The 14,323-nt window shown below is 35.6% G+C and overlaps 1 protein-coding gene across 5 annotated transcripts in view; it reads left to right on the top strand.

Annotated features, from left to right (window-relative positions):
- Positions 1-14,323, top strand: part of Sytbeta (Synaptotagmin beta) — a 229,780-nt gene that overhangs the window by 115,420 nt on the left and 100,037 nt on the right. For all 5 annotated transcript variants that reach the window (XM_031978894.2, XM_031978895.2, XM_031978896.2 and 2 more), the window contains one exon: positions 5,444-5,811. In XM_031978894.2, the coding sequence (XP_031834754.1) occupies positions 5,545-5,811 (267 nt within the window). In that variant the 5' untranslated portion in view covers positions 5,444-5,544. The remainder of the gene's footprint in view (positions 1-5,443; positions 5,812-14,323) is intronic.

The following is a 14,323-nucleotide window of genomic DNA, read 5'->3' as shown; positions in this document are numbered from 1 at the left end:
TTATTAGGTTATTAAGTTAATAAATAATACTGGACTTACCTAAAATTGAAAGTTACAAATAAATAGTTTAATAACTTAATAATCTGATAAATATTAACATTGATTATCTCTTCCATAACTGTAAAAAAGGCAACCAGGAATCGGGCAATTTGACCCATTTGGTAGATCCAGTGTTAATGTACACGAAACTCGTCGCAGCCTAAAGCAGCCGATATCCGCTTTATCAAGTTCGAAATGTTCTTTTGTCGCATCTAAACATGTCAGCGCGGACAAGTTCGTGTCTACCGAGCCCTTGACGTACTTACCGACAAAGGTTGCGTGATGTGACCCCTATCTTATCGCCATCTACTTGATTATATCCTGGGTGCGCCAGATCATGTCAGAAAAGTTGTATGTTATCAATGTAGAATCTTGAGTCCTGGAAAGGCCACGTTTTCTTTCAACGACAAATGATTGATAGGCTGCAGATTTTGATTTATTGCATTTGCAAACCTGTAAAGCATTATGAGATCAGCATTTACGGGAAATTTGAAAGTGTAGAATAGCATATAGAATGCACGCAATGCAAAAAATATATGAAACATCTAAAGTGTACTGTGTTTTATAACATTCATTAGGGAAAATCGTTTTAATTCTAGTTTTTTAATTACATTTTAAAAAATTTGAACTTATATAAAAATTTCTGATGTAGTTATGATTAACAAAAGTTTGGTTATGAAATATTTAGGCATTGATTATTAAACTTCAGTGAAATGCTCAATAACTGCTGATCCATAACCTGTTAACACATTAGCTACGGATTTGCTGGAATGCATTGGTAATACGTATTAGTTCGATTCATTATAGCAGGGTTAGAGAAGGTAATTTCAAAATATGTGCTACGTATGGAGTGCTTATAATACGATAAACTAATATATGAACAATAACATAATTTATTCAATACTAATTCACTCGATGAATTTCAAAAAATTCCGATCGATGAGTACTGGCAGTAAAAATCCAATTTTTCTTCAGGTAAAATGTGAATCATTTGCACTCGAGAAACTATCAGTTGCTATTTGATTGATCGCAGTAAAATTTGTCTTTATATTCTTTTTAAAAATGTCACTAATATCTCATTAAAAATATTGAATATATATAATGCAAAGCATTAAGGCAGGGTTGTAAACTCTCAAGGATAATTCGGTCTCACCATTCATGGTTCAATTAATTGTGAAAATTAATTTAAAGAATACTCGCAAGAAAATTAAAAAATTAAGCGTGTACCCGTCAAACGTAGGACGAGTGCACCTAGAGTATATGTTAATAAAAAACCAAAGCAAAGAAGAATTACATGTTTATCTGAAAAAATAAATAATTCACCATTGAAAGAATTAATGTCATATCAATGGTGAATTATTTATTTTTTCAGATGAAATGATATTAATTCTTTCAAGCTTTAAGATGTCTTTTATACCCGTAAAACGCGATTAACTGGATAACAAGAAAAAAAGAAGAAGAGAAAGTTCATCTCCGTACCTTTATCAGTGTGGCTAAAAATTCACACGTTTATGAAACATTCAGGGTAGACCTCGACCCCGGTTCACTTTATTTTATAGTCACAGCCAACGATCTGGGTGAAAATGAAAACCGCTTATGACCGATTGTCATGGCAGCTGAATAGATTAATCCTCACGTAATGACGCAGTGAAGATGACGGCTGCAGGGTTCAACGAGGGTTGGCGGAACGGTCGCGGAGGAAACCGGTTCACTCGTTTAGGAAATTGCGTGATATGCCCGTCGAAATTTAATTCCAACCTACGTATGGGCAGAGAACTACTCGAAGTGCGAGCGATAACGAAGCTTCTTTCGTTTCCGGTATCGTTAGTGCTGGATTGTGGATCTGATGCACCTGAGCGTCGTTGAATCAAATGAAATATAGTAGAATTACAATTTTTTAGTATTCGGTACTGAACAAACGAATTAATGTTTGGTTTGAATTAGTATTTCATAGTTTAATGAATGAAATTGGTATTAGCAGCGTTACGTTTATGTTACTGATGTTAAGCAATGACTCCAGGACAACTAAGATTAACAGACTAAGCAAGTTGTAATTACAGAAATTCAAAAATGAAATAAAATTATTTGACAAAAACGCTCTCTATGTTTAGCACTAGAACTGTCGAGTATTTAATACGATTAGTATGTAATCCCTATACAAATTGTAACCATAGATTACTTTCAGCTTGTTTTCAAGTGAAACCATTTATTTCCAAGAGCATTTCGAATATTGAATGCTTTAAATACTAGAACTACCGTTCAAAAAACTGATTTCAGTTCTTTGTTTCGCAATTATTGATATTTCGAAAGCATTGAACATTCAAAATGATTTTGGGAATACATAGTTTCACGTGAATACCATAGTGAATGTCTGAACAAACCGAGAATAACCTATTGTTACAGCTTTTACAGGGATTACATATCAATCGTATCAAATGCTCGGTAGTTCTAAAAAATCGAAACCAGTCGTATTGACTGGTACGTTAGTTCTAGTGTTAAATCTTGATTTAAGAACCCGCACGAGCTTTTTCCGGTAATATATAAACGTACCAATGCGGTACTCAGGTGTCACTTGTTAGCTCCTAGCGTGCTTTTATGTGAGTTACCAGCATGTGTATTCCTGCTTTTACGTCGATGCGAAATTTACGAGCAGCTCGGGGCTCGCGGTCTCTTCCAATTGCGGTCTCCACGTAACCACGGAACAGGATAAATTCGGAGCAAACCGGGAAACCGAGCAATCGATTCTTTCGCCTCTTTTATAATGAACACCTAACAAGAATGTAAGAGGCTATTCTCGTTTGAAGAGGTCGTTTCTTGAAATGGAGCATTACAATTAATATTTAATGAATTGGTTAACCCCTTGCACTTGAAAACCAAATATCAAAATTGATATTTAATACTGAACTGTGTGTAATGCATCGGTGTGTGAAATATTGGGATGAGAAAGCTTTCTCAATTTACTTGTGACTTCTCTTTGAGTTAGTTCCAAAAAACATCGTCTTCCTCCGATTAGAAAATGTTAAGTATTTCTAACGAAATACTCCCGAGTACAAAGGATTAATACAACTCAATTGATATGAACAAATTCGGAGTTCGTTCCATTAGATTTTTATATATTATATATCATTTCTATATGATTATTGTAAGCTCTATCCTTATATCTCACTCTGCTGTATCTTGTTTCATTTGCATTCTTCGCGACGCGAATCGGCCAATAGCAAAGATCAGTTGAAAAAGCGTCAACGTCGTTCTAACTACAATTCGCCACTTCCCTCTCTCCCGACTTCAATCTCTATCCTTACATCTGACTCTCGCGTTTAGTCCCGCTTCCGTCCTTTGTTACTGCCACGCAGCCAATACCGACCACGCGTCGAAGAACGAGGCGGTCCGAGCATTGTGAGTGGAAGTGTCAAGCCGCTCACACTTTTCCGCTCGTGAGTAGCCTGCCATCTTGTCGGAGATGCACAATACTTCGGGCACCGATGCTCTGCGGCAGTGCCGCCCAGTCATTGGATTGGTCTCGAGGCAGTGATCGAAAGCTGCACGGTCCACCTTGAGTAGCGTACCACCTGCTCAGGTACCAACCTGCTGAGCTGGTAGAGTTTTGTACAGTTTATCTCCATGGGACTCGTCATTCTGAACAGTCTACTCTGATAAGACTTCGGTCTCTACTAATTGGGTCTCATTCTAATCTTAAAGCACATGGGCGCCGTCTGAGGTAGAACTTCATGGCAGGAACTCGGACGTTAAACTGGACAGATTCGCTCTGTGTGCTTTTAGCTTGTGAAGAATCAGCACAGCGTGAGGCGAACGGTACATATGCAGCGATGCATGACCTGATAGCTGTAAATTGAAATGCGCCGCAGTCAAATAGCTAATTGTACACGGTATGCGGCGGCGGTAGGGAACGGTATAAAACAAAGCAAATATGAACGCGAATCACTGATCAAGATGCATGCCAGTTAAAGCTTGCTGTGTCTGTAACAGATGCATACATTTCATACTGCATCCTGTTTAGCAGCGTTATGTGTAGTAGCATCTAGTTTAGTAGAATTCTGTATATTAGTATCTTATTTAGTAGCATTTTGTTTAGTAGAATTCTATATATTAGTATCTTATTTATTAGCATCTTACTTAGTTGAATTCTATATATTAGTATGTTATTTAGTAGCAACCTATTTAATAGCGTCCTATTTAGCAAAATCTTATTTAGTAGCATCCTACTCAATATCATACGAACTACTCATCATTGACGTGCTTTTTTACTAGCACGTATATTCCCACCTTAACAGATCGAACGTTTACACCTGCTCGTTCCTCTTCTGGCACCGGCGCTAAACACTGCACCGCGTTCTGCTTCGCTCTCGTAAACGCGATCGTAACTCGGCCGTTACCTCGGGAATATATACAACGGCAGTCGTATTAAACTCGTCCGTTGTATTTTTTACTTCTTTATTTCTCGCCGCGAATGTCGGCCACTAAAGTTTAACCTTTCACAGTTGCTAGGATTCATCAGTTTCACTTAGTACTCGGTTTTTCTCCCCACGAACGTTCGTTAAATGTTACGCGCTGGGTAAATACACATAGCGCGATGGAATGAAACATTCGACCGATTCGAATGGAAAACGTATTATTAGCGTTAACTACTTATTCCATGAAAAATAAGTTTAAATGGATTAATTGCACTAACAGAAATCCTTACCGCGTTACTTCGACGTTAACGCAGAACGCCAATGAAAGGGTACGACGAAGATATAACTCTATAAAGTAGAGAATGAACATGACCGTCAATTTCTTATTTATATCTCACTTTTTCATATTCTGTCATGTACGTTCTTCGTTATATAATTGATCCAATAACAAAAATGAGTCGAATCTTCCCCTTGCTCTTGTACACTTTTAGCTTATAAAACTAAATGTTATAATGTTATAAAATAAATATTGTAAAACTAAAGTGTGAAAGAAAATTTGACGTTTGGCATGACAATGTCAGCTTCGAGTTTGTTTCTCTTCTGGAAGACAGTTTCCTTTATTTGACGCGCAAAAACACGTGTGACGCTTGTTCGCTAATTGTTCTCGAGTTGTCCGCTCAATGCTTATAATCACTACGCGCCCCAAATATATATTTCACACTCACAACCATTTGAATATTATACCCTCGCGATACTCACCTATAAACACTAGTAAACTGTATCCCATCGCGAATATGTTAAGCGCAATCCGCAATCCGTCACGCACTTCGCGGCGAGCGAGGCCGTGCGGCCATCTTGTCGGTCCCCGTAACTCCGACTAATTTCCCGGGAGGAAATAAGCGAGAGCGGAGCGTCCGAGTATAATTTAATCGAGCCCGCTCGCGCAGCGTTGCTTCTTCTCTCGCTTAATGGAGATAATTCTTTATCTGCAGACGCGGCGGGGGAAAGGAAAATACCTGCGATTACCGTCGCCGACAATTTAGAAGAGGTATAAAGAGAAAAACGAAAGAAAAGGAAATCCGGAGGCTGCAGAATGGTTTCCTCGGCAATCTTCGGGGCAGCCGCCGGCACGGGTTTGGCGCTGGTCGTCGCGATGACGATCGTCGTGTACCGGTATTACGCGGTGAAGCGGAAGGGGAAGTACTGGAGCAACCTCGATCGTTGGCCGGATCCTCCGACCACCAGGAGGCCGGAACCGAGGCAGGAGGATCCGCTGCAGCAGTCCGGCGACGCGACCTCCTCGCACGTGCTCAACTGCTGGAAGAAACAACAAAAGAACTACTACGCGGTGCAGTCTGGGGTAAGTGAATTGTAAACTAGATTTCGGACGTGAACTGAAACACAGGTACTCTCGTGGCACGTGAAACGCGTATTGACCCTTGCGTTGGCAAACTAAAATGTTTGTGTTTCATGAAATTCTAGCGTCAAACTTGAAGTTCATCATTTCGTTGTATATTTCGTTGTTAGAATATTTACCCTTTACGTCCAGACATTCTTAAATCTCTAAAAACTCTTTAACCCGTTAACTAGGGGGGTAGTGTCAAAAGACTTTGATTGTGCACGTAATAAAATTAAATAATGAAGTTTATACTGGTCGAACGCAGCTTAAATGTATTCGTAATGTATTCTAAAAAATCTAAAAAAATCTAAAAAATCTAAAAAAATTTATAATTCAACGTAGGAAGAATTAATATCATTTTAATTTTGAAGATAACATGTACACACGTCAAGCACGGTTAACTGGTTTAATATATTTACTGTACAATGTAAATGTTTTACACTATAAGCTCGTTATTTTCGAAGCACAAATATTCGGAAAGTGGAGGTCCTAAGCGGTTCCGTGAAGTTTTCACGAGAACCGATTAAAGTTACGTAGAAGGAAGTTTCAAATTGAGTACTCGAGTACCAGGTTAAGTACGTAAGGGTTAATACATTTACGACCAGTAACGTGGTTCTACGTCATTTTACACTTTTCAGCTGAATTCTGTCGTTTTTTATTTCTCGGAAGAATGATGGTAAAATTTTTAGCTGAATACTGGTAACGTAATCCTATGTCATTTTCAATTTTCTTGAGAAAACAACAATAACGTCGTTCTACATCGTTTTTCATTTTTTTAAAAGAATGCTGGTAACGGAATCCTGCGTTATTGAAAATTTTTTAGGAAAGATTCTTGTAACGTATACCTACAACAATTTACATTTTTTAAAAGAACACCAGTCACTTAATCCTACGTCATTTTCAAATCTGCTAAATATGCACAACATAGTTCTATCATACATTTTTCATATTTGCATATATTTGAATAACAAATGACTAATTTTCATGAACTTGTTTCTTAATAACAGTTCGACTACTAGTTTCAGCTTTTATAACTTATTTAGTTACTTTTTGGTAATGACCTTTTTTGAAGTATTAATTAAATTTTTCTCGGTGTTACCCTGTCTGGAATAAACACATGTCCTAAAGATTAAAAGAAATGAAAATATCAAAAATATTTTCGATCTAAGATATTTGTATGTATGGGTACATCATAGCTTGTTTATTAAAAAATGATTGAAAGAAAAGAAGTCTGGAATTTGCAGTAAACATCCGCCACATTGTTAATCTTTAATATAGATTATTTATTCTTGTACTAGGGATAAGACAGGCAGAACTACCCCTTTAAGACGATAAGGGTTTGTGTTCTTATTACACGTGTAATACAACGAACATAACATTTTGGAAATAAAAAATGTTATAACGGAAAGTACGAACTAATCAATTTGAATGCTCGATAGTTCTAGCGTTAATTTAATTATAACTAGAATAGAAACACTACATTTTCTATTTATATTTGATACGATCACAATTTTTCAGATAATTGTATCAAAATTGACGAATGTCAATTGTGTGCTTATAAGTGCACAATCAGTATTCGAACATCTTGTGTTAGAGGATTTAGATCAGAAAATCTTTTTAAATAAGAACTGTAACCTTAGAACTTTTGCACTTCCCTTTGCACGTTAGACCTTTCTTTCTCTTTAATTTTTATGCTTGCTAAAAATGTTTGAACTTTAAACGTTACCGGAACAAGCAAAAAAACTCTCGCGAGCACAATCCATTGATTAACCTTTAATGATAGCCTTGAATGACAGAATGTCCCCCCTATCTTTTTAAACCTACGCAATAAAAAATCATTCTATCTCAGATTTTTAGTTATAACTCCGAAAATGCTCAATCGATTCGACTAAAATTTGTTTAAAAATTTTGGTAAATGACTAGGGAGTGTTTTTGTGGAATTTCAGTTTAATATAATGCCTCATTATTTTTCAGTCAAAATTTATTTAACCTTTGTCACTTAAATATTTTCAATTAAATCGGTGTATTTGCACAGATACAGTTCATAATAATTAAATTACGTCTATTCCGAAAGTCTTGTATTGTGTATTAAATACTATTAAATAACAAGTAATGTGCCGAAACGTTGGTGATCACTAATGACTTTACTGTTAATGTGGTCACCTCAAAATAAATTGAAATATAAAAAGAAAGAAAGGCCAGGAGACCCTTCGAAACTCGAAAAACGTATTGTTCCAATTTTGATAAAAAGTTGGAAAGGAGTCACTCTACTTACTCGGTAGTTAGTGTTAAGGGTCTACCTTTCATCAACGAACTCGTCAATACACAGCGCGCACGTCGAACATTTTAAACCGACAGGTAATTATCCGGCTATTTGTATTAGGGTTAATAGCATCCGTCGTTTGTTTTATCGAGTTAATTACCCGTGCTCTTTGCACGGAACACACACGCCTTCGCATGCATTACACTCCGTCGTCGAGGTAACTCGAACGTGTTGATTTAGAATTTAGAAAAATTACGCACCCCTTTAACCTCTCGTTTACACTTGAAACTTTATACTAATCCGCTTTCCAATCACTACGCGTGATTAGGCAATTTTAACGTGCTGACTGATGGTGGAACGTTTTGAGTTATGAATAGACAACGATTGTGTTGCATGATAACCTGAATGTTCGTATATTATTCATAATATCTTTTTAAATACTACTCACAATTATTTTTAACCCTTCACACTCGTGAGGTGTGTTCATTGCAATCTGTATAACAGAATTATAACATTTATAATTCAATATTAAATTTTGTATAAATTTTAAAAATGGAAATGAAACAGTTCTGAATGATTCCGAAAAACATCAAAATTTGTGCATCGATTCAACATTTTATCGATTATTCGTGGAGAAATTAATTTGAGAAAAATATGCATTATTCAGAATTTAGTACCACATAAAGAGAAAGTTTGTCGATTATCTTTTTTCTAAAAATATAATCAGTTGTGCATAATATAATCAGCGAAATAGGTCATTTCCCACGCAACAACGGACTGGTTAGTCTGTTCCCAAGGCATCGATTCGTTGCATCCATCTGGAATCCTATTATGATACAGTATTTATTCGACAACGTGATTCATTAATTAGTTAATGAATGTCAACGGTTAATTAGGGGCAAACGAACGCCTCGTGTACCCTTCATCTACCGACATAAAGCCATCGACGATGAAACAATTTTCTTTGCGTTCGATTATTTCTTCTTTTTATTTCAATTATAAGGCTCTTAAATTGAATCACTTGAAATTATATAAGTCCTATAACGAAATTAATTGGTTTGTTTTATAGTTCTCTGCTATTTGACAGTATTTGTATGTTTTCAAAAATGTTAACACTATTTTTACCACTATTTCTACCAAGAGGTAATTTAACGAAATCTATTAGAGACTGATTAATATATTCTAATAAATAATCCAATGCAACCTAATAAAAACTTCTACGCTAAATTAATTTTACAATCATTACGAGAAAAATCGGAAAGTTCATTGAAGGAAAACGATTAAAAAATAATTTTAAGTTAGAGTATTCCAAAAGTTTCTTTTAACGTCTTCGGCAAACATACTATTCTACCTGAATCATTCACTTTTAAAAATTAATTAATCATCGCTAAAACTCTTAACACGCGAGATTAAGTAAAGTAAAGAAACAAGTGGGTCAGTTGATCAGATTTCCGAAGATCACCGCTAGGAGAAACATATTTTTAGTGTCGGAGATTCACCATGAAATGGAACCATCGATAATGGTTTTGACATCCATCAAGGCCGTGCACGCGTGCTGCAAACATGTCAGGTTTCTATGTGTCCAGTTAATATCCAATCTGGCTGCGCGAGCGAACGCCATGTGTGCAACGACCGCAAAATAAATATCGAGGCACAATCCATCTCCGTGTCATGCGCGTGAAAGGTTTCTATACTGAAATGCAGGAAAAACGTGGATGATTCTCCGAATTCCTATGGTTTCTTTAAACTGTCCCCGAGTTTTTATATTGATTTCATAGGATCCTCGAAAACAGTGACGACTCGTAGTTAAAATTAACGAAGGTGCTGCTTCAGAAAATATTTAGCCTTTATTTTAAAATGTTTGCACCTTTTTCGTAAACTGACTAAACCGAGCTATTGACGTTAAGCTCAAGGGTTGTACATTGTACAAGTATAAAGAAACAATTAAAAAAAAAGGTACTCATATTAATTGTTATCGATAACAGCAAGTGGAAAGAGTGCTCGAAACTCTTCACTGCTGCAGCTATTTAAATGTTATCTTCCGTTATATAACAGCTGTTCGTAATATTATAATCCCTGAAACATTGTTTCGTTAATAAATTATAGTTTCCAGATTTCGATAATTCAGAATCGCATGGTAAACCTGCGATAGATTTCAATTGATCGATGATAGTGGTACACGAAGGATAAAGTGCGACTGGCAAGTAGAAAAGGTCGGTGCTAATACCGACGTGACGTCGGTAACGATCTCAACCATTTTACCGACGTACAAACTGAGGCGTAGACCACAGACTTAGCTATGTGCCCAGTTTATCCTGTCGCTGGTTAAAGTGCAGATCATCGACGGAGTAATGAAGATAACTGCCTTTCTGAGTGTAGGTGAAACATGGGTTTTGTCGATAATAAAGATTGCCTTTTCATCGTTCGTTGCTCACAGTGACACAGATTTAACCATTTGCCGACGAATGTCGACATTTCGAGATGACGTTTCTATATTTGGAAGACTAAGTCGCGAACGAATGATTTAATTACTCAGCAACAGACACGTAGTTTCCTTTTTCTATATTTAATTAAACAATTGATAGATAATTCAGCTTCATCCGCTGAAGCTTTTGTATGTTTCAAAGAATCTTTGTCTGTGAAGGGTTGAAAGTCTGTAGCAAGGGTTAATCGCGACTCAGTGATCTGTGTTACTGTTGATTTTATTTTTATTGATTATTGATAACTCTATGTTCGTTCAATTTTATGCTAGTAATTAATGGAGCATACTTTCTAGAATAATTGCTGCAGAAAATACTGATGCGAATAATTAATGAAATGTATGTGATGATTATATTATTATGGGAAGAAATAACGTCATGTTATTAATAATTATATATGTATATATTTAGCTAAATTATTTACTATATTACTATATAAACCAATATTTAACGTGACAGTTATTTTTTTTGAAGATATATTTAAATATTACAGATCAACTAAACTTGTTTTTATAAAAATTAATTAGTAGCATAGAATTAAAAAATTATTTTTCATATGACAGACGAAAAACATTTAAAATAGATTGTGCATTCCATAGGAATGTTACGACATTCTCCCCTTGCACTATTTTTAAACCGTTGCAACGTTAAAGTTGCCCCAAAAAGTCAAATCCCTCTGTTAAAAAATGAAATTTCTCTTCGAACAATGAGGAAAACAAGACCATACGAACGACGAACAAAGAAATTGATTTTTCCAAGCTCCCGGAAATAGAAGAATTTTCTGCACGCGTGTCGGCCTGTTAACGCTCGAACTCTGTCGAACACGTATAGCCGAATCCGCTTATATCACAGATATTTCACGCGAAAACAAGGACGATTTCAATTCTCCACTGCAGATAATTCGAATTGATAAGATCTATGAAACGAAAAGAATTAAATAAAGTAATTTTTGTGGAGAAAGAGAAACGAGACTATATAATTACAATTGTAACTATTGTAAAAACTTATTTCAAGAAACTATATAATTATAGTTGTAATTATAATTGTAACTTCCGTTGGAGACGAAAATGTTTAAACTAAACTTAAATTAAACAAGGTTTAAAACATTACAATAACGCAGAATTGAGTAAATATTTCTTATTTTTTCTATCAAATTTCCATTTTGATTTGGCATTTTCCGGAAATTTTCCATGTGAAACTCAACAGAGAGATCGAGTAAAATTAACTCGTTTAGAGACACGTACTAAAATAATTAAAAAAAATTCCAAGTAAACATGTTTTTGTTCCTTTCGTGACACGCTAAGAAACAATTTTTTCCACCGTTGAAGTCATAACAACATCGCAAGTGTGTTTGCAGATTGAAATAACACTGTACATTAGAGAAGTAACAGAAACATTAGATATTTGCGAACACTTAGTCACAAAGGGTTAACCCGTTGCGTTCGAAAGCTTTTCACTGCAAACATTGTATATTCTTGAAACTAATTAACGAGAAAACAGATAAATTACGAGGGGAAGTTATTTTATTCCAATATTCCACATACTGGTGCATTATGAAAACGCTTAATGTTATATATAAAACTTTATAATTTCGCTGTATCGAATCAAGTGCTGACTGAGAGTCACCTTTCGAGTGCGATGGGTTAATGAGAGTTTCAAGGGACGTTCCGTTCGTTTTGGAGCCGTGACGTATTTGAAATTTTCATAGGACAATGCGCGAAGACTCGTGAAATCGAAGCTGCCGCGCGATACACGATTTATCGAAACTCGTTATCTCCCTTATCGGTTTCGCCTGTACGCTCGCAGTTAAAGAAACTTCGTATCCCGACCGGGAATATAAAATCTGGAATTCGGATCGATACGGGACTCCGCAACGGCCGATAGATATCGCAGCACCGAAACGCACACCGTATACACGCGAATCGCGAACAGATGGAACGCTGACAGTGTGGAACGGAACGATACGCGCATATTTCCTTCCTTTATTTTTTTTTAACCTTTCGTTTACCTCTTGCGGGCGGAAAGTTTATTTTTAACTCCGCCATCGACAGCAATTTTTAATTTTTTTGCCTTCCCCGGAATTGTTCGTTGCAAAAGCTGCAGCGAACGTGTGCTCCAAGTGATTTTACAAAATTATTTTGGAATTATGGGATGAAATAAAAGAAAGACAGAAATGAATGAACGTATGCATTTTTCGTTCAGTATGATAATAATTTTCTCGAAATTCATTGTTGATGATAATTTGTTATTTATTTCTGTTCTTTGGAATTGTTCGTTGTGAAAACTAAAACGAATGTGTGTTTCGAATTATTTTACGAAACTGTTTTGGAATTATTGAACGAGATAAAAGAAAGGCAGAAATGTATGACAGTATGCATTTTTCGGTTCAGTATGATAATAATTTTCTCGGAATACCCAGTTGACAATAATTTGTTATTTACTTTTGTTCTGTAGAATTATTCGTTGTGAAAGCTAAAACGAATATGAGTTTCAAATGTTTTTACAAAATTATTATGGAATTATTGTGCAAAACGAAGGGAAGGCAGAAATGTAGGAAAGTTTGCATTTTACATTCATAATAATTTTTTTAAAGGTTTCGTTCGCGGAATTCTTTAAACAGCTCGAATAATTCAAATATTGAATTTTGGTTTAATACACATTAACGTTTTCATGGAAACATTGAATTCTGTTTAGCTGGTTGCGATAACTGGGTCGTAAAATTATCCGTTTGCAATCGAACTTGACTCATGCAGTCTGATAACGACCAGAGAACTTTGTATTATCATTGACAGAAATGCCGGTCAGTAAAAAATCATTTTCATCCAGAATTAGTGAGATAAGATAAGTTGATCCTTAAATATCTTACTAATCGAAATTTTATATTACATTTGAAGATACTCAACATATTATATTTTCCTTAGTAGAATTGTAACGCGTAAATGAAATAATATAATTAAAATTAATTCTGACACACAAATGAAATAACATAATTCAAATTAATAACTAGTAAAATCTGAAATTCAAATCATTAGAATATTAGTCGACAATTTTCTTTTGCACTTCAAGGTTCCAACATTTTATATTTTCCTCACTGGAATTATGATTCACAAACAAAATTACATAACAACCAAAATTCATGACTAAATAAATGTCTTTATTCAAATCGTTAGAACGTTTGATTTCAAATTATCAGATCGCGGAAAGTCATGCACAGTACAGAAATAATATGGCGGCGATGACTATCCCATAGGCTCTTCCACGCTTTTAAGCACTGCCAATATGTGTGTAACTTTCGTATTCCGTCCGCGTAAACGGCGACTGTTCAAGTCTCAATAAAAAATCACGTATGGCGACAAAGTTTTCGTGCTTAAACACACGTAGGTGGGACTTTATCGGGCATAACTTTTTTAGTACGACACGATCCGACTCGTAAACCCGGCTCTATAGAGATACATTTACGGCTTCCTGATAACGGCCGCCATTTTTACGCCGGCATTTTACGCGTCGCGTCACGGAGAATAATTGACGAACAGTTTTCAAATTTTTCACAAACTTTTTCACGCCATCTGATTTTCCGATCTCCGGATATTTACAAAACGTTCATCCGAGCTGTTTCTTTTTTCAATAATTTAAGTCCATTTTTCGAAAATATTAAGTTAATGGCTACAATAATTACAATACACTGTGTTCTTACTTTTAAACAGTTTCTTTTTTAATGGGCTTAACCCAT

This window comes from Nomia melanderi, chromosome 6 (genome assembly GCF_051020985.1).
Source record: "Nomia melanderi isolate GNS246 chromosome 6, iyNomMela1, whole genome shotgun sequence".
In the NCBI taxonomy this organism is placed as follows: domain Eukaryota; kingdom Metazoa; phylum Arthropoda; class Insecta; order Hymenoptera; family Halictidae; genus Nomia; species Nomia melanderi.
Note: the sequence above shows the minus strand (reverse complement) of the source record. Positions and strands in the feature narration are given on the sequence as shown.